Source organism: Catharus ustulatus, chromosome 3, assembly GCF_009819885.2.
Source record: "Catharus ustulatus isolate bCatUst1 chromosome 3, bCatUst1.pri.v2, whole genome shotgun sequence".
NCBI lineage: Eukaryota > Metazoa > Chordata > Aves > Passeriformes > Turdidae > Catharus > Catharus ustulatus.
The window spans coordinates 98,362,371-98,382,519 of record NC_046223.1 but is presented as its reverse complement, the minus strand read 5'-3'; the positions used below and the strand labels follow the sequence as shown (position 1 = coordinate 98,382,519).

At 39.0% G+C, this 20,149-nt stretch overlaps 1 protein-coding gene across 1 annotated transcript in view; it reads right to left on the bottom strand.

The window, feature by feature from the left end:
- The window catches only part of ERICH1 (glutamate rich 1), a 67,507-nt gene that overhangs the window by 37,266 nt on the left and 10,092 nt on the right, over positions 1–20,149 (bottom strand). Inside the window, exons 2-3 of the mRNA XM_033055819.2 lie at positions 15,167–15,361; positions 531–665 (exon numbers count right to left, since the gene is read on the bottom strand). Of these exons, the coding sequence (XP_032911710.1) occupies positions 531–665; positions 15,167–15,361 (330 nt within the window). The remainder of the gene's footprint in view (positions 1–530; positions 666–15,166; positions 15,362–20,149) is intronic.

Sequence of the window (20,149 nt, the reverse complement as noted above, 5' to 3'; positions counted from 1 at the left end):
CTGAAATTATATGGTCACAGTTTCTCATCAGAAAGCCTTTCAACATGAAAGGGTAGATACCTTCCCCCTAACAACTCCAATGATAAATACCTGTTCTAAGAGAGGTAAATTTGAAAGGCTGTTTAGCCTTTACCCAATTCCACAGAACATCAAGGGTAGACTTAGTAAAACAGTTTTATCTAACATTTATCCTTAAAAATAATATGACAGTGGGCATAATATAAATATACATGTCACTTGAGTGGGAGGAGCTAAAGACTTTGTCCTCAGTTAGGTTCTACATAACTTCAGGAAGATCTGTGGCACTGCATGGCTATCACCAAATGCTGTATCTAGTCTAGAAACCCCAAACAATGGAAATGAACCCATAGGGATGTACAGCCTCATTCTGCTTATGTTGCAAAACAGTGACACCCACTGGCAGCAATGGTTTAAATACTTTATTGTTGCAGTCTGAATCTACTTGATAAGAGCTGCTAAGAAGTTTCCCTTCTGAAAAATTCATCCCAGTAACAACCTCACAAACTTACCTGTTGAGTCAGCACTACTGCCAGAGTTTTCAGAAACTGCATTACTAAGAGCATTTGGAGTAACTGCAACATAACCCTCCGGAGGAAGATCCACTGTGTAAATTCTTCTTGGAGATGTAACTGTACCATCATCACCTACAAAACAGAAAATCCAAAGCATCTGGCTCAATAGTGGGCTCACTACAGATTTTCTCAAATGTTTTCCCAGCTACAGCAATAAATGATCTCAAAAGTCGTTACAGACAGTCAGGTGTGGAACACTGAAATTATCCAATGACCAACAGAACTGCACCAGATTTCTTAGCATCTACAAATAAACAAATACTCTGTGGGTTAGTTCTTTACAACAGAAGCACTTTTGTTCTATTTCATCAGGCAAATCTTCTCCCCTATCTTCAGAAGAAGCTTCCACTTACACTGACATTTTAAGAGAGATTCTAAACATTTTTCCCCATTCAGCATGAGCAGACACTATTTCTTTAAGAACTGCTTCACAAAAGATGGATGGATGGATGGATGGATGGATGGATGGATGGATGGATGGATGGATGGATGGATGGATGGATGGATGGATGGATGGATGGATGGATGGATGGATAAAAGCTTATTAGGAAGTGACACAAGCAACAGAAAAAGAATCACAAAACTGTGGTTTCCCATTTGCACACTGTTTAGTCACAGCCTACGCTTCTCTGAAGGGTGCAAAGGTAAAGGGAGTTTGAAAGTCACACTTGACTAAGCCTCAGCAGTGTCTGCCCCAGAGGGCTCATCTCCTCTTCCTGCTCTACTTCTTTCTGGGGCAGGAGGGGAAGTGCCAAGGACCAGCTTTCCAACTATTTCATTGCATAGGAAACTATGTGTGGTGATGGTAGTAGTCTGTTTTCCTATGATTTCTTTCTCCTTTGAAAGGTATTTAGAAGTACCTGCAAGAGTAGCAGTAGAAACACCATTTGTTCACCAGATAAGACACAACAGAGACACATCTCTGATCCATTCACATAAAACCCGACCACATTTCTGCGAAAAGTAGTGACAATCATACAGATCAACCACAGTGAGAAAACAGCCTTTCCAGAAGGCCAGGATTTTAGGGTGTCTCCAGATGTTGCAATGTAGTTTTAGATGGCTCAGTGTGAAGTTTCTTAAACTTTGTATTGTTGGGCATTTTGGTTGTTTGTTGCTGTTTCGTTGGGTTTTTTAATACACAGCCAGCTCTGTAAGTCAGCAGAGACACAGAGCTAGCCTTCCTTTCTTGGAGGCAATGTGTCTCTTCAATGGACAGAGCAAGCTGTTAAAATTATATACAATAAAAACATTTCTGGCAGGTGGACACAATCAGCCTCTTACAACACAAACTTGTTAGGAGATTCCAGATGATCCAAGTCAATCACCAAGATGCAGCTACACGCAACTATGGTTGGACTAATTCCTAAATATTTAAAATAGGGTTGCATCTGATAGATCCCTAACGAGAATTAGTTCTATACCTCTAATGCAGAATTTAACTATGCATTGACACTTCTCAGACAGCCTACTTCAAAAACAAAGTACTTGTGAAAACACCACCGTTGTTTTCATCATGAGGGAACAAATTTGTTTTGAAAACATAGTAGACTAATACTGTCTTTTTCTTGAATGAGCCAGAAAGTTTCCAGTACTCATAATACTCACTTTGAGGGATGATAAAGGGAAATAAATAATACAGAAAGATGAAGACCAACTATGTGATTTGGAAAAAATCCATTAAAAATTGACATGGAATAACTCTTCAGCAGATCTTTTCCATGCAGATGATGCCAATTCATTGAACTAGCAGTACCTGCATTGACTTCCCCCCTCTGCTCCCATCCAGGTTGACAACTGCTGAAGGGCTAAAATGAGAGTTTAAAATTATAAGGATGTATAAATGTTTAAGTTATTCCTTTCTGAAGGATTTCAAGTTTCCCCTTTTTTTTCCATTTTTATTTAGGTTTTGTGTGAAACAAAGATGATCAGGAAAACATTAAACTTAATTTACAACAGTTTTGAAAATTCAGATCTTTTAATCATATAAGCAGTAGCTATATTGGGATAATAACCTTCCAGATAAAATAGTTACACATAACAGAATTTGAGGGACCATCTGTAACAGTCCTACAAGGAAGAACATTTACAACTCCTTCTATGGAAACAAATGATGACTCAAGACTATTTTTTTTAATTTCACCTCTTTAAATGGGAGTCTCCAAATTACATATTTATTCACACCCGATGCATCTTTAAGAAGATTGCAAGCTCATAAATCAAGAATTAGTCTTTGCTAATCCTGTGCAAGTGTGTCAAACCCAACTCTTACCATATCTACATTTGGATTTTTGCAGTCTGGGGCCAGAATCTCCTTTGGCCAAGAAGAGATGGATTGGTACTAAAGTCAAACACTGCTGCAAAGAAAATGGCTGAGCTTATAAAACTGTGGCATAAAGAGGGTTTTTCAATTAACAAAAGTAAACAGATACTAGAGCTATTAAAGCATGCTTCCCTTCTACTAGTTAAACATCATGAATCCCATTTCTGAAGTTTTATTTTACAAAAAAAAAGCCCCAACATCTAAAGGTCATTTACAATGCCCCCCAAAAGAGTAAACATTTCTCTTTAAGGCAAATCAAGAATACAGAATCAATGTTTTGAAACTGTCTCCTATTTGTGTTCCCCACACAGAGATCCATGGCATGTAACTCAGCTTTGTGCACTGAGTAGGGAAAAGTATCTACACCATGCCATTACCAACTTTACATCTCCAAGTATGTCAGTTGTTTGGGCAGCTACATTCTCTCTTGCTACCTTACTACAAACAAGTATCAGACCATTCTTAAAGAAGTTCTCCCTAGGGTGCCCCTGCCTCAGCTGTGGGCTCAGCTGTGCCCCGCAGTGGGTGGGCTGGAGTGGGCTAGAACTGGCTGTGTCCAGCACTGGGCATCCCCAGTCTCCCCTCACAGAAGTCCCACTGACAGTGACTGGACACCAGCACCCTGTAGAGTTTTTCAACCAGACAAAACCTTTGTATTAGTTGTCAAGTGCTTCTCTGCAACTCAGAAAGCTTTGATAATTCACCCCAGTTAAGTTCCCATAGGGTAGAACTCATAAGAGCTAACAGAGAACCTAAGTCAAGCTAGAAAATCCTGCTGCTCCCCACTCCCTCCAAACAACTGCAAATTAGCCCAATCTTACCAAGATTGTCATCTTTTCCACAAAATTACCCCTTGGACACACCTAGTTATCACTTTTCCAAACAGATGGAAAGACTTCATCCCCAAAAATAGGTCTTTACGGAAATGCGCAAGTGTCCTAGTTGTGTCCAGGACAGTTAATTATTTTTTACAGCAGCCAGGTGCAGTGGCACTCAGGTGCCTGCAGTCACAGCTGCTGGGTAGGCTGAGCCCACCAGAGTACTTGATCCAGGAGTTCTGGGCTGCCCTGCATTGTGCCCAGAGGACATGGCCAAGACACAGTTGTTCCTCAGTACCACTTTATGTCACTTCCAGGGGCTGGGGAAAAGGCACTCTCGCTTCCAAGAAGGGTGCTCCTTTCCAGTCACAGGGACTGCCTGTCAGGCACAAGAGCTGTTTACCATAGTTTTTCAGTGTCCTGGGCTGGGGTGAACATTTTGCATGTAAATCACCCTCTCTTTGCACATTATTGTTTTTAGCATTGTTGCTGTTACTGCTTGTTTTCTTATCCCACTGCTGCTCCCAGTAAACTGCTCTTAACTTCACCTGTGATCTCTGCCTTATGTCTCCCAGTGGAGGAGAGGGGAGCAGCTGGTGGTTTTCTTTTTAGTGAGAGTACTAAATTTGAGAGTACCATTCCTAAATCATCATACACAGGAAATGAGGAATTGATGCTGGATCAAATACAGGGTCTAAGTAGTTCAGTATCACACCCTCTACAAAAGCCATTATTAGTAGTAGGGATTTTTTTGTGCAGTGTTACAGTAGATATGACCAGGACAAAAATAAGCCTTGAATGAGGCCTATTATTTCCCTTAAAAATGTGTATGAAAGTATGATTTTACTTAGTATGTAAGCTAGAATATAACCCTGTTATAGCTATTCCTCATTTTTATTGCATACAAGTGAAACTATGACCCCAAAACTCTGACAGTTCCCAAGGAACCATATACACCTCATTATCTGTACACAGTAACTTTCCCCTTCATTGACTAGCAAGACAAGCATCTATAAAGACAGGACAAAAATCCCAGGCAAGAGTTTTCCCCTTCAAAAACCTTCATAAACTGAAGTATACCAAAGCTGGTATCAGTGACTAACTGTAAACACCTCGAGTATCCTCCTGAACTGTGGTACTGAAAAACAAACACTTTTTCTGTCGATCAATGTGAACACATCAACAGCCTGACCAAATCCAGTGAACCTAAATACCCACCCATTCCCCACTGTATATTCATTTTTGTTCAGACTATCCAAGTTCCTGGACATCAAGCTATTTCAGTCTGCCATGATAAGGTACAATAAAGTAACCTCAGGGACATGAGGTGTATGAACAACCTCCGTTCCCAGGTTGACTTAGCATAGGCTTGTCTTCCACTCTCACAGACTAAATTAGAGTGCTCACACAGACAGAAGCTTTTAGTCTTCCGTGCAATCGGAAAGTACAGTCCTTTTCCTTGGAAGGTGGAACTCTTACTGCTTGACTGCAGTCTTCAACCAGATTCTCTGCCTCAATACTAGAGAAATCACACTAGGTGGAAAACAAAAAAAACCAAAAAAACCCTCAGACTCTACCAGTCACTACAGACTCCACCTCATCATCTTGACTTTATTGGAACAAACAAGGGCAGTCACTCATGCCACTGCTTGGCAGAAGACGAGATATATATTCCTCCCAAAGATTCTTCATCTTTTTTCTAAACACACCAAAAAAAAAGTTTTCTGAATGACTTTTAGATATGCAGTTATCTCAAATACACTCATATATTTTATTAGTGCCAATACATGTAACAGAATGCTGATAAAGCTTTTTCTTCTGCAAAGTTCAGTTTTTAAATTTTATAATTCTGAAGATGCCTGCTATTCTTTATGGAAGGACAAATATCCCTCTTTGCCAAGTCAAATGTAAAAGTTTAAAGTTCTATTCTAAATTGCACAATTACATACATTTAAACAATAAAGTGATAAAAGAAAAAGGTCTCATAATTAAGGAGATACATGTTGTCCTCTGGCCCAGAAAATCCTTACACAGCAACTGTTGGAGAACATTCTGGGGAAACAGTACAATACATTTCTTTCATTCCAATCCTCTTTTTTTATAATACTAATGCTCACAACATATTAGTGCAGACAACAGTACTGAATTTTTTGATTTACCTTAATTTTGGATACATTATTCAGTTACGTTTACTCAAAAACAAGTCCACTCTCCTTTGATAGTCAAGTAAAGCATGTTTTCATTAATTCCAATGATATTATTTTTTAGGGTTCTAGCCATATTACAGATGACTGCTCCCAGTTCTTAAGACTGTATACCACTTGTGCCTGGTATGCTGAAACTCAAGCCAGTTCATTACAACTTCCCTTCTTACACTTCACATTCCCAGATGTCCATTGAAAAGAGAAAGTCTGGATACGAGACTAGAGCATTGAAAGAAGAAAACAAAATCAGAAAATCCTCAGAACACCTCATCACGGTGTTTTCCTTCAGCTTGTTGAAAACTGCAAACTTCAAAAGGAAACTGAGGTCAATACAGGCATTTCACAAGGCCCCAACTTGGGATGGGAAATTCATAAAAAACAAGGAACAGAAGAGCTCATATTTATTTCCCTCATTACCTCCCACATGTTTATTTTTCAGACACATAGAAAGTCTGTACTATAGCTCATTTTACTGGAGACAGCACTTACCATTATAACTCAGCTCCAGTTTCATTACATTAGGAGTGGTAGACACTCTTTGTCACAGAGAAAAAACTGATTAAATACAAATCCTTCTTACTCTTGTTCTTACTCATGATCTGGGGAACATGTTTTTGCTTTTTACCTATGAACCATTCAAATATCTACATTTCCTTGAAAAAAAGTAATGAAAACTAAGCATAAAACAAAGGGAGTGAAGCATGGAAAAACCATTGATGGAAGAAAGGAAGAAACAGAACAATTCTACAGGCAGGTGGCAGGATTAAAATTTTGCTGTTTTCTGAAAGTTGAATATAGGAGGTAATGATGAAACAAACTATACAGCTAAATGGTATATGTGTCCCATATATGCCCTGGTATATTGCTATATGCAATATTTTGATTAGATGTCTAAGATTTCTAGCTGTATAAACAGGATTATAAGGTTATCTTAATGTTTTGAGAGTACCCAGCTCAATTACTTCTCCTGCTGGAAATCTTATTTGTTCAACATACTTCTTAAAACCCAAATATATCCCTGTTAATCAATTTCCTTAAAAAAAAATAAAAGAGCAACAACATTGAATCTAAAAGGCCATGTCTAAGTTGCAATTATTTAATTATCCTCACTGATGAAATGATTATGTCATTACTGGAACATACCTGAAACAAGACCAGAAAATAAATAGATGCGTTCATAAGAGTAAAAGCAAACAAAACGTAACGTTTTAAAGCTTTTGCCCCTCTAAACTCACATTTTCTATTCCATAACTAGAAGTTATAGGTAACACTCCATTTTAATTTGTGTAAAAAACAACACAAAGCACAAAAGATTATGGAAAAAGTATTTGCTCGGGACATAGTTCAGTATCAAGCTCACATTATAAACATTTCCACTTTTCAAACAATTGCTAGAGTCTAGAGTTGATAGGAAACACAAGTAGAAAGTAAGCTTGTGCAACAGCAGAAAATATGGGATTTGACTCTGAATAACTATGATTTTGACAATAACAGCTTAAATGATAAACTCCCCAGTACAAATTAGAGCAGGAGTGGTGTCTCATGCAACTTGTTTTGTCATCAATGCATTGAAAATTATTTCAAACAAGGAGTCAAGGCAGCCAGTGGGAATGCTAACACACAATTACTATGCTGCAGTTGGATCCAATTTAGTAGTATCAGCCATCTCTAGGTGAAACAAGGTTATTTTATCAAGTTCTTAAGCCATTTTTCTGTTTCCTTTAGCAAGACAATTAGTTTTCCTGTAATTGACTAGTTTAGGTTTAGAGCTTGTTAACAAGAGTTAAAGTTGGCATTTCCTACTCTACACAGGCAACCACTACACATTGTTAGATGAGCTACCTGTTAAATTGTTTTAGAGTCTCACAGAGGCCAGCAGCTCTCCCTATGACAGTTAAGCTATTTGAAATGAGCATGTAAAAATGAAGAATGAGTTAACATATATACATAAGAACACTGGAAAAGGAAAGAATTTGCCAACCAGCAGCAAACAAAACCCACAAAAAGATTGCTGGAGGAACTGGAGACAACAACAGTACTGTTTCAGTCACAAACAGAAGTTACAGATATTATACATAGAGCCCACTCAGTCTAAACAGGGAGAAGGGTTTTTTGTTTTTTTGTGGGATTTGGATTGGTTGGGTTTCTTAGGCTGGGTTTTGGAATTTTTTCTCTTCTCCGACCTAAACCCTAGATTTTTATGTTTCCCTAAAGCATGTAGCCATACTGGTTTGTAAAACTGGCTGGGTACCATTTTTACCACAGCCATCACAGGCTGGTATCTTCAGTCAATATTCTACTCCTGGATACATCTGTCCCATTTGCACAGCATAAGAGTATTGTAATATACCAGGTAATGAGAGAATTTTTAAACCTTTGAGAAAAGACTGTAAGAGTGTGTGACAACACTTTATTGTGTGATAATTATAATCTCCATTGCTCTTTAGCTTATTCATAATAGAATGCTTTTCAAAGTAATTAACTAAAGCAAAGCTGAATTGTTTAACAAGTTGTTTATTGCATTGAGTACTGCTAGAATTTAATTTCTCAACTATAAGCACTTCATCAATTTAATCAACTAAAAGGCAGGGCAGTTCATGCATATTTTTGGACAAGTTTTGTCTTCTAGGCATTTTTGTTACTAGCTTAAGTTCTCTACAGTAAAATGGCTGCAGGAAAATTAGTATAAGGAAGGACACAGTCCTGGGGTCCTAGTGATGATTTAAATGCAGTACACTGTCAGCATCAGTAACTTCAGTGGAACAAATAAGGAGAACACAAAATAATCACACAGCTGTACTGAATTTTGACATGAATTCCTCATATAGGATAACAATGCTGGGATATGTCACATTTGATAAGACATCCACATTTTTATTTAATGAATAAGGAGTAAATTGTGTTTTGTCCATTTATGAAGCATAACATGGATTCCAGCTTTTTTAGAAAACTAAAATTTATTACTAGCAACAACTTAGCAACATTCCTCACTATTTCTTACTTAAATAAATGAAGAAGAAAAGTTTAATTAAGTTGTCTCCATAAGATCCAAAACTCTGGCAAGGTTCTCTGCATTTCAAATTTCTTATTCAGAATTAGGGAAGAAGCAAAAATCAAAAGTGGCACAGCATGCTTTATACTGACAAACTGAACACTACATATTTCACTTGAACGCTATTATCCTTCTTCAGCAACTCTGAAATTTTCATTTTTATAAGGAAGATGCTGAATACTGATCAGTAAATCCCAACTCTTGTAAAAAGTAATTATAATTCTGATCAAGAAAAAGGTCAGAGACTAAGGAGGGCAATTCCTCATACTATGAAAGGCTGAGGGAGCTGGTGCCTGAGAGGGGACCTCGTCAATGTGTGTAAGTATCTAAAGCATGGGGTGTCAAGAGAACATTTCCAGGCTCTTCTTGGTGGTGCCAAGCAATAGGACAGAGGCAATGGGCAGAAACTGATGCACAGGAAGTTCCTCCTGAACATAAGGAAGAACTTCTTTACTGTGCACATGACTGAGCACTAGAACAGATTGCCCAGAGAGGCTGTGAAATCCTGTGCCATGTGCTCTAGCATGACTCTGCTTGAGCAGGGAGGTTGGACCAGATGACCCACTGTGGTCCCTTCCAACCTGACCCATTCTGTGATTTTGCGAAAAAGCCAATTCTACAATTAGCAGATCTCTAGTTAGAAGCATGCATGTCACATTTGAATATAGACTACTAAGCTATTAGAAATAATTACTGAGGTTTTAAAATATCAGTAAAAAAGTAAAGAAGTCACAGAACTGCAGACCTCATGAGAAACATTTCTCATTATATTAATCCTTGTTGCACTATATAGATGTGGCCCTAACAAAGATCAAAAACTAACAAAACCAATTATTGGGACAGAATTCAGCCTAAGTCCATAAACATGTGTGCACTTTATATTTTGAAATGCTCAGTCTTTTGCCAGATACTTTTTTTTTTGTGATACAGCAAGTTTTAAAGCATTTTTAATACAGCAGTTGGAAGCATAGTCACAAAATATCCTTCGTTTAAACATTGTCTTGTTTTAGGAGCTTTCAACTCTCCATTTGCTCTCTTTTAATGCTTTGCCTGCCAGAGGAATAAGGTAATGAACTTGTGTGGAACCACATGTGTGCGGAACCTTTAAATGGTTTAAGTAAACAAAGATGATAATCTAGACCCTCTTTAATTTTATGCTGAAGCAGGGAAAGACTTTTATTAAGAACTATAGCTCTTGCAATAGAAGAATGAAGTTCCTTAGGGGGAGAAGTACAGTAATTTCAATATTATAAACCGCACCTGATTATAAACTGCACGTCCGGGTGTCGGCAACTTTTCGTTCTTTGTCCATATATAAACCACACCGGATTATAAACCTGTCCTAGTTTGGAGGACAGGCGTCTGCTAAGAAAGGCAGGAGCCTCTCTTTGAAATTGAGAATGTAAATCCCCTCCCTCCAAATTATTATAGTTTTGAAATCAAGGGGCTCTCAGGCAATGATATGGGAATTAGGAATAACAGTTCTTTACTAGGGAGATTAAAATAGAAATACAGTACTACAAAGAACAAACCCCAAACCCTGACAAAGTCAGAGTACAACCTGACACCCCGTCAGGCAGGGTGTTGGTAGCAGTCCCATTAAATGGTGGCTGCATCCTCCTGCAGTGACAGATGTGATTCAGTTGAAGCAGTGCTCCTGTAGAAGGTGCAGTTTTCCTCTGGAGATCCAGCAGTGATGTGGAGAAATCCGGTTTTCCTCTGGAGTCCAGTGGAGAAAGGGGTTCCCTTAGTGTCCCAAAACCTCTGTTTTTATCTTGATAAGAAATGTTGGGCTCTTCCCCCTAGCTGGAGCAACTTCCAATGGGATGAAGTAATTTTATCAGTCCCACAGTGGGACTCAATGGCCATCAGAAGAAAATGACTCGCTGGAGGAAGGATGGGTTGTGTGAAAAGATAAAGAACAATGTCCCACCTGGTTTCAATGGATGGCCCATTAGCAGAACATCTCCCACGGAGACAAGGATCACTGCCCCACCCTCAACAGATGATGACAGAATAGATACCTTTTATCACACTCTGTATTGTAACCCAAGACAAAGCTGCACTTTAGTTCCCAGCGAGGTTCCACGTGCAACTTTCATAAAGTTGCCAATTAGTAACAGAATCACGGGATCGCGGGGTTTACTGGTTCGGCTTGCGGTTGGCAAATTTCTGAACTTCATCCATATATTGGCCGCACCTGATTATAAGCCACACTTCCAGGTTCGGACCAAAATTTTAGTCAAAATGGTGCAGCTTATAATTGTGAAATTATTACAAAGTCTTTTCTAATTGTCCTGGGGGATAGGAATTCTTACTTTGGTTGCATTCATTTTCTCACTAAGTATTTTGGCACAAAAGGGGGAAAAAAGTCTGATTTAGGACAACTATAATCCAAAGTAAGATATACTATCTGTGCCCTAGAACTGAAATTCTGCACACAGGCAAGTGCTTTTTTTTGGTTTGGGTTTGTTATTTGGTTGGTTGGGGGTTTTTTGGCTGGCTGGTTTTGGTTTTTCTGGTTTTTTTTGTGGGGGGAGTTGGTTTGCAGGTTTTTTTGGTTTTTGTATGTGTGTGCAGTTTTTTTGTTTTGGTTGATTTGTTCTTAAAAAATCCAAAATTTCTCTTCTCAAGTAAAAAGATATGACTACTCTTCTTCTATGGGGTCTAGAGGAAGCATGACAACTCCACATGTTTTCTCCATGCCTAACAGAACTACCACCTCCCTGAAGAAAACGCAAATACCATTCAGAAGGCCTTTCCTATAGTTACAAAGGACGGCGTCCCTCAGCATTTGCATTCCACCTCCAGTTATTCTGGGTCTTATTGTAAGCTTTGGTTCCAGAACTATGTGAGGAGCTTTATGGCACAACCCTTTCTGACACTAAATTGTTAATTATCCAAAATTAAATGAGAACCAATCATTAACATTGGTCCTGATGTTCCATCTTCTGAAGCATATGAACTTCAACCTGGTCTCAAAAAAGGCGTGTAAATACTAATATTTTCAGTATATAAAAGTATGATCTTAAAAGTCTGCATCTGGAAGGACAACAGGGACATGCCCATAAAATTTAAAGGCAATGCTGCAAACTGCATTCCAATAAAGATCAGGATCTTGCAGGGGAAAGGTGGTGGCAGCTTAGCTCAGACAAATTGGTAATGGTATTTTCACAATCTGAGAATAACTGTTAAAGGCAAATAGGACATTGTGATAAGTTTTATAGTAAAATCTGCTATTCAAAGCTAGAAAATATTTAAGACTAAGCCAGTTTATTTTTAAAGAAATCTTCAACTTTTTATTGAGACTAGATAATTTTGAGTAGTATTTCGTAAGTCTGAAATAATCACTTTCAAACTAGGAAAGGGTACCTACAAAAAAAAAAAAATCTCATTTTCCATTGTTGCTTTCAAATACCCATCTTTGACTACTGCCACTTAAATCCTCAGCTGTCTTGTAGCTATGCCCATAATCTTTGGTCTGTATATAAGAAGTCACTTAAAACAGTTTATGATAAAAAAATTCAATCAATGCTCTTACGTTTTTCCTTCACCAAGGCCACAGTTCGTAGCTCAGACCTTCTACCTATCTCTAAACATGTACTTTCAGTGTCCAATGCTATAAAATCACCACACATAAATGTAAGAGCTCGTAAAATTTAAATAAAATCACAACCAGAAAAGAATCGTTGTGTGTTGGTTTCCCAGATGGGTAACTGATTTATCTCTTTTTCTTATGAGTTTTTCACTTCAAAGCTCCTTTTTTTTTTTTTTAGTACAGTAATTTCACGCATATGAGGCGCGCCCTTTTGACTAAAATTTTGGTCTGAACCCAGAAGCATGCCTTATATCTCAGAGTGCCTTATATATGGACAAAGTTTGGAAATTTGCCGACACCCAGAAGTGCGCCTTATACTCTGGTGCACCTTATAGTCGTGTAATTATTGTACCTATATGTTGCACTCGAATCAAGACAGAACCCTTTCTGTACTACTGTGGCATTTGCATTCCTCCAACAGACGAACTCAGTTACAGTTTGTGATTAGTTTCAAAACCAGCCTTGTTGCTCTGTTGGGAAAATCTGATATATAAACCTGTTCTTTTTACTCCATGTTTCCTATCTCATAAGCTATATTTTCCCTGTATTAGGATTCTGAATAAAAAGCTTTTCTTTCATTACCTTGAAGGATATTGCGTTAGGAATCACGTATAAATAAATCAGAGGAGTTATAAATCACAAAGTCAAATAAATTCTCCTCCTCACCTCCTATTTCAGTGGGAGTTTTGCCAGGCCCTAATTTTTAAGGAATTATATAGATTCACTATAAATGAAGATAATTTTAGCTTAAGAAATTACTCCATAGCTGTATGTAATTAGCACACCTTTATCATAAAGAAAATAAATAGTCTGATATCTATTTTGAAAGGACTACTAGTTCCCAATGCTATCACATATCATTGTACGGAGTAAGTTTAATGCTTTATCAATCTCCTGAAAATATCCTTTTCATTATTGACTACACAAAAGAAGTACTGGAAGTACTAATCTCGAAAATCAAACTGAGTATGAAATATAGAATACAGAAGTTGAAATTTCCATGTAACCTTCTATTATAGTAACGGTGTGCTGGTTTTGACTGGGGTAGTGTTAATTTTCTTCCCAGTGGCTAGTATGGGGTTGTGTTCTGGATCTGTGCCGAACACAGAGTTGACAATACAGACATGTTTTTGTAATTGCTGAGCAGGGCTTGCACAGAGCCAAAGCCTTCCCTGCTTTTTGTACTGCCACACTGGTGAGGAAGTTAGGGGTGAGTGGAAGGAGACACAGCGGGGAGGAAACATGTCTGGGACAGGTGACCCCAAATGACCAGAGGGATGTTTCAGACCAACTGATGCACATACTGACACACAGACTTGACATACTGGCTTGACCTCAGACCAGCCTTGTCACTATTAACTTGCCCGGTGTTACTGGACTGTTGGTTGAACCTGGTTCCTGTTAAGAGACTTTCTGCTCTTCTTTGTCAGGCACTGTATGTAGGACTGCTTCCACAGTGATGACACAGCTCCTGTGCCTACCTTGTCCCAGCCAGCCTTCCTTCACCTTCACTTTGCTGCTCTCCCAGACTCATCTCAGACAGGCATCCTGCCACACTTGCTTAGTTTTCTGCATGTCAAAATAAGCCATTCTTTTTCTTTGAGAGGTTATTGTCGAACTAGCTCTTCAGTGCTCCTCTGCAATTAGACCAACCCACTCATTAATCCTACCAAGCAGATCCCCCGAACAAGACAAATATCTGTTATTATGTAGCACACAGTTCTAACCTTCCTAATCATTCTGCTCCCTTCTTTCTGGGCACTACTCTCCTGTCCCAGACTACATCCACTACCAGTTCTTCCCTGTGAGCAAGTAAGAAGGATGACCATCTCCCCCAGAGAAAACTTTGCATACTCTTGTGAAACATCCCTCTCTATTTCAAGCCAGTTTAACAGCCTTCTAGTTCTGGCAAAATCTGGTTTTAGATGAATACAAAGCAATTCACAGTCCTTCTACACTTATGCTCAGAGCCTTTTATCCACAAGTAATACCACAGCAACTTCATTTTCCAGCTCCATCTTTTGGCACACCATTCACATTCTACAGCTTGTTTGAAGGAAAAAAAAGGACTTTTACTTACCTGTTCAAATATTCATGTGCCATGTTTATTGCATAAAGACACACAACATAATGCTCTTTTTCAAGGGACTAACATAGTCTCTGAATTATTATTTGCCTTCTGTTGGATTTGTGTTCCTCATAGGGCTTCTGCTTGCAGCATGAGGGCAGGATCATGTATTCCCACCAATCTTCATCTGTGTCTCTAACAGCTGAGCAGAGGTATACCAGTAGAAGTAATTTTATCGCTATTTAAGAGACATCGTATCAAAGAAAGTTACAGCTTACACTAAACTTTCACATTTGCTACTGTTAAATGCTGCATTCATGCATATGCACCAAGACTACTTCTTGACTTTCACAGGACCTCAAGTGTTACAGGTATTAAGTACTACTAGGACCAGTACTCAAATTCATCTGTTGGTATCAACAGATGAAAAAAATGACATACTATACTGTTCTGAAATAAAGCAGCTATATTTAAAAGCATATTACCAGAAAAACGACAACACAGTCTCACCTTGAAACGATTCACAGTGTGTATTAGTGGATGTGCTAGCATCTGCTGATGAAATCTGAACATTATCCAAATTATTTTCTTTAGATTTTGATCCAAGATTTTCAAGAACCACCTCCTCTTCTTTACTTGAAGTATGAACAAGAGAAGATGATGAAGTTTCACCATAGAGTCGTTTCAGTAATTTCGCCAAGAATACTGCAGGGTAAGAAAACTTTTTTTAACAGGAAGAAATGCAGTGTTTCAATAATACTTTAAGACTCCAGAAAACCAAACAACTAATTGGTATGAGAGAGTTTCCCTTGTGTTCCATGGAACACTGAGTAGTCCCTACTTCTCACAAGTGAACCTAAAAATATATATAAGTTCAAAACCCGAATCAGAAAAACAGCTTTAAAAAACCAGAGTTCACTAGCAAGGTTACATTTAAAGTCTTCTATCTGACTACATTTTGGCAGTAAATTAACAGTACACTTACAGACCAAACACATTAATTTTTTAAAACAAGAATCTTCCTATGCAAGTGTCATAAGGCTGCTCAAAATGCAGGTTTCTTCTGGCACAGAGGCAACGCAATTGAATTACTCATTAAAGTCAGTAAGCTACAATGATTTAATCACACAGAAAAACTAGAAGTAGACAGCAGCAGAAACACATGGTAGCCAGTCATTTCTACAGAATTGTCAGTATTCTTATACGCCTCTTCTTCTTATGGGCCCATTTCTGACGACAATGACAATCTGCTACAAGTTAGTCAAATGCAAGTATCATTTGATTAAAGAAATATATGCAAATAATCTACTCATTAACAAAACCATTATCTTTTTTAATATACATATATACTTCAATAACTTAAAAAGACATTATACTACAGTATAAAGTATTATAATAAGTTTTCATCCATTGCAAAGCAACTTCTCTAGTTTCATTAATTCCATGCAGTCAAGGTGATATTGTGGTATGTGGGAGTGGGAAAAAAGATATTTAGAGAAAAATGTTATCTAAACTGCAACTTCAAATTTAATATACATTCTGTGAACACTACACGGGCAACCTGCTTCAGATTCATAATAAAATAATTCTGCCAAGAGAAAAGAACTTAAATTGTTGTAAGAACAATGCATCCCACTGCAGTTCAGCAGAAAAACATTTTATTGTCACATAACTTGTCAATAAATCACTTCACAAATGAAAAAAACCCTTCCTCCTTGAACCACCATTCCTTGATAGACAAACTGGACCTCCAGTGTACCTTGGTAACCACTTTCTCATGCAAATGCCAAAGAATGCTTTGTGATGGGCTATGATTACAGTTTCCAGACAGACATAAACAAGTGACTGTGCGTTTTCATTCCCTTGCCGGGTTAGTCTACAGCTAGAAAAACAAAAAATCCACAATTGCTCAACTCAGCTAAAGAAAGTAGACAGAAATAACTAGCGTAATGAGACAAAGTTAACTGCCTTTTGCAGATCTCTGACTCTAAAGCAAGTTATTCAAGAGGTTTATCCTGAATCGTTTCCCCAAGAGCTGCTACTAACACTAAGCATTTTAATAAACTATAGTACAGCATTACTAAATGTCATGGTTTAATGCCAATAGGCAGCCAAGTCAACCCAGCCGCTTGCTCACCTCCCCCTACATGGAATGGGGGAAAGAATCAGAGAGATAGGATTGAGACCATTCATGGGTTGAGGTAAAGACAGTTTAATAGGTACAGCAAAAGTCATGCACACAAGCAAAGCATGGAATTCATTCATCTCTTCCCACGGGCAGGCAGTATTCAGTCACCCCCAGGAGAGCAGGGCTCCATCACATACAATGTTGACTTAGGAAGACAAACGTGCCCCACTCCTCCTTCTTGTCCCAGCTCTGTATGCTGAGTACGACAACATATGGTGTGGGATATCCCCTTGGGTCAGCTGGGGGGAGCTGTCCCAATTCCCTGTGCACTCCCAGCCTCTTCGCTGGTGGCGTGGGGCGAGGAGCAGAAAAGACCTTGGCTCCATGCAAGCACTGCTCAACAATAACAAAAAGATGCCTGAGTCATCAACACTATTTTCACCACAAATACAGAAAACGCATCACCACAGGAGCTGTTATGAAGAAAATTAGCACATCCACAAGCAGAACACAGATTAACATTCAAGCACTTGTACCGAGGGAATTATTCTTCCAAACCAAATGATCATTGATATACTGATGAATCTAGATACACAGATACATCTTCAAATCTGCTGAGAAGAGCAGCCTCCTCATAACTACACTGGATTTTAGGCTCCCCATCTTGAAATCTGATTTCCCTAGTCATCTCCCCCAAATTACATCATCTTTTCCTTCCCATTTTAAAAATTGAGGGACTATACTCATACACAATAGCATTATTTCAAAAAGCAACATGAGACCTGCTGTGATACATTCTTTCCTTCTATTCCCATGGGGAGCTCTCCCCATCTTTAATACCTTTGCTTGAGAAAGCAAGCTCACAGAATGCCTGCCTTGGAGGTTATGAACACTGAGGAGGCGATTCTTTGATGCAAATCTCTTGCTCAGAAAGAAGTATCCAGAGCAGGAAAAAAAGACAGATTCACCAAAGCAACATCCACTTGGTTGGAGTTTTCAGCAGACACTGGTGTGGAGTGAGTGAGTTCTTTACTGCCTACGAAGTTTTCATATCAGTGTCAGAGCATCTCAGCATTGACACAAGGCATCTTTTAAGATAACTAGTTACTTCCAATAACCATAACAAAATAGAAGTAAGCAGTGTTGACGCTTAAGACATTACAAGGTCCTCATTTTAAACCTGATGTATTTCAAGCCTTCTGAAGACAACAGCAAGCAATGAATCCCAGCAGTTCACCTTCTTGAGGTGAAAGAAGAATCACAGAATCAGGTGAGTTGGAAGGAACAAGGATCACCAAGTCCAACTCCTGTTACTCCACAGGACCACCCTCAAGATTCACACTGTGTGCCCAAGAACTTTGTATAAATGATTCTTGAGCTCTGTCAGGCCTGGTGCTGTGACCACTTCCCTGAGGGGTCTGTTCCAGTGCCCAATCACCCTCTGGGTGAAGAACCTTTTCCTGATATCCAGCCTAAAGCTCCCCAGGCACAACTTCAGGCCATTCCCTCAGGTCCTTTCACTGGTCACCCCATCAGAGCCTGCCCCTCCTCTTCCCCTCACAAGAAGCTGTAACTGCAGTGAGGTCTCCCCTCAGTCTCCTCCAGGCTGAACAGACCAAGTGACCTCAGCTGCTCCTCACAAGGCTTCCCCTCAAGCCCCTTCATCATCTTTGTAGGTGTCTTTGAATACTCTCTAATAGCTTAATCTTTGTTAAATTGTGTCCAAAGCTGCCTCCAGCACTTGAGTGAGGCTGCCTCAGAGCAGAGCAGGATGATCTCTCCCTTGCCTGGCTGTGCCTGATTCCCCCTGGACAGGGTTGGCCCTCCTGGCTGCCAGGGCACTGCTGGCTCATGTCCAACTTGCCATTGACCAGGACCCAGCACTGCTTTCTAGAATCTCATTCTCCAGTCTGTACAGACAGCTGTCCCATGCCAGGTGCAGAATCCAGCACTTGTTGAGCTTCCTATGGTTGGTGATTGCCCAGCCCTAAGATCTGTTGGGGTCTCTCTGCAGGGGTCCCTGCCCTAGAGGGAGCCAACAGCTCCTCCCAGTTCTGTATCTGCATAATCTGCAGATTTGGTTAGTATCCCCAAAATTGCCAGAGTGCTGAAAAAACTGACTTATTCTGAACTATTTGGAATCCTAAGTATATTCTAGTCTGAATAAAAAATAAAATAAAAACGTGCCTGCAGCCCAAAACCTTTTGAACAAAGTGGTCCTCAGTATAAGTGAACAAAGAAATTAGGCTCTGAGGAATACCCATTCTGCCATCCTCAGCAGCTTTACATGCTCCAAAGCAGTACACTGCTTTGCAGTTAACAGTCTCAGAACTGAGCCACCAAAGCATTTTTCAGATGACAAAGGAAGCTCTTTCCAGAAGGTTTTATTGCTGCAATTACTTGAAAAAAAAAGGTTCTCATGTGATATCCACAAGCATTGGCTCAACCACAGGAGAATGGTCTTGCCTGATGCTACAGAGCAGTTCCAGCCTATTGAAAACCTCTCCTTAACCAGGTGTCTCTGGTACTATTCAGCATCAGAGATCAGTCCATTTGGTAAGAACTGCTCAGACCCTTAAAAATAATTACCTCTTAACAGAAAATTAGCAATAAAGGAAAGTCAAGCAAAAAGGTCTACTACCAGAACTGTATCTTACCTAATAGTATTTCAAAATGGAGTAAGACTTACTCTAACCATAGCCATAGCATAACCAATTTAGTAACCACATGGTTATTTCTTGACAATGTTTTCCTGTCAACATAACTGATGGAGAACTGTACAGGTTTGTGTGGTCTTTTGATTCTGATTTAAAGTTTTCATTTAATTTTAAAAGAAAAAAAAATCACTTTCCAGCTGAAAACATGCAGCACTATTAAAATATTCCTACTGTGTGATGAGCAGAAGAAACATCATAACACTTGACTTTCCAGGAATTCCTCAGTGACAAAAAGGAGCCAGTATTTTCAGACATGAGAACAAGCTGCAATAGGTACCAACTAGTACCATGGCTAATTCTTGAAAACTCATGTCTGGAAATAGTGCAGTACAAATACATCAGAAAACTGAGAAAGCGCCTGGTCTCTACAGTTTGACATCACATACAGAAAGCAAAGTGTAACTCCAAGAAACACAACACAGAACATATACTGGCTACTGATACCAACTGTGAACTTCCATGATCTCTCTACCACTAATTTTGCAAGAACAGTAAGGAGCCTCCTTCAATAAACGCATTTTTGGCGCCTATATATTAAATTGACACCTTGACTGAATATGTATGACATACCTAAACAGACTATCCACAAACACACTGAAATAGCACTGCAGATTTATGAACATTCTGGGGCTGGAAACAGCACTTAGC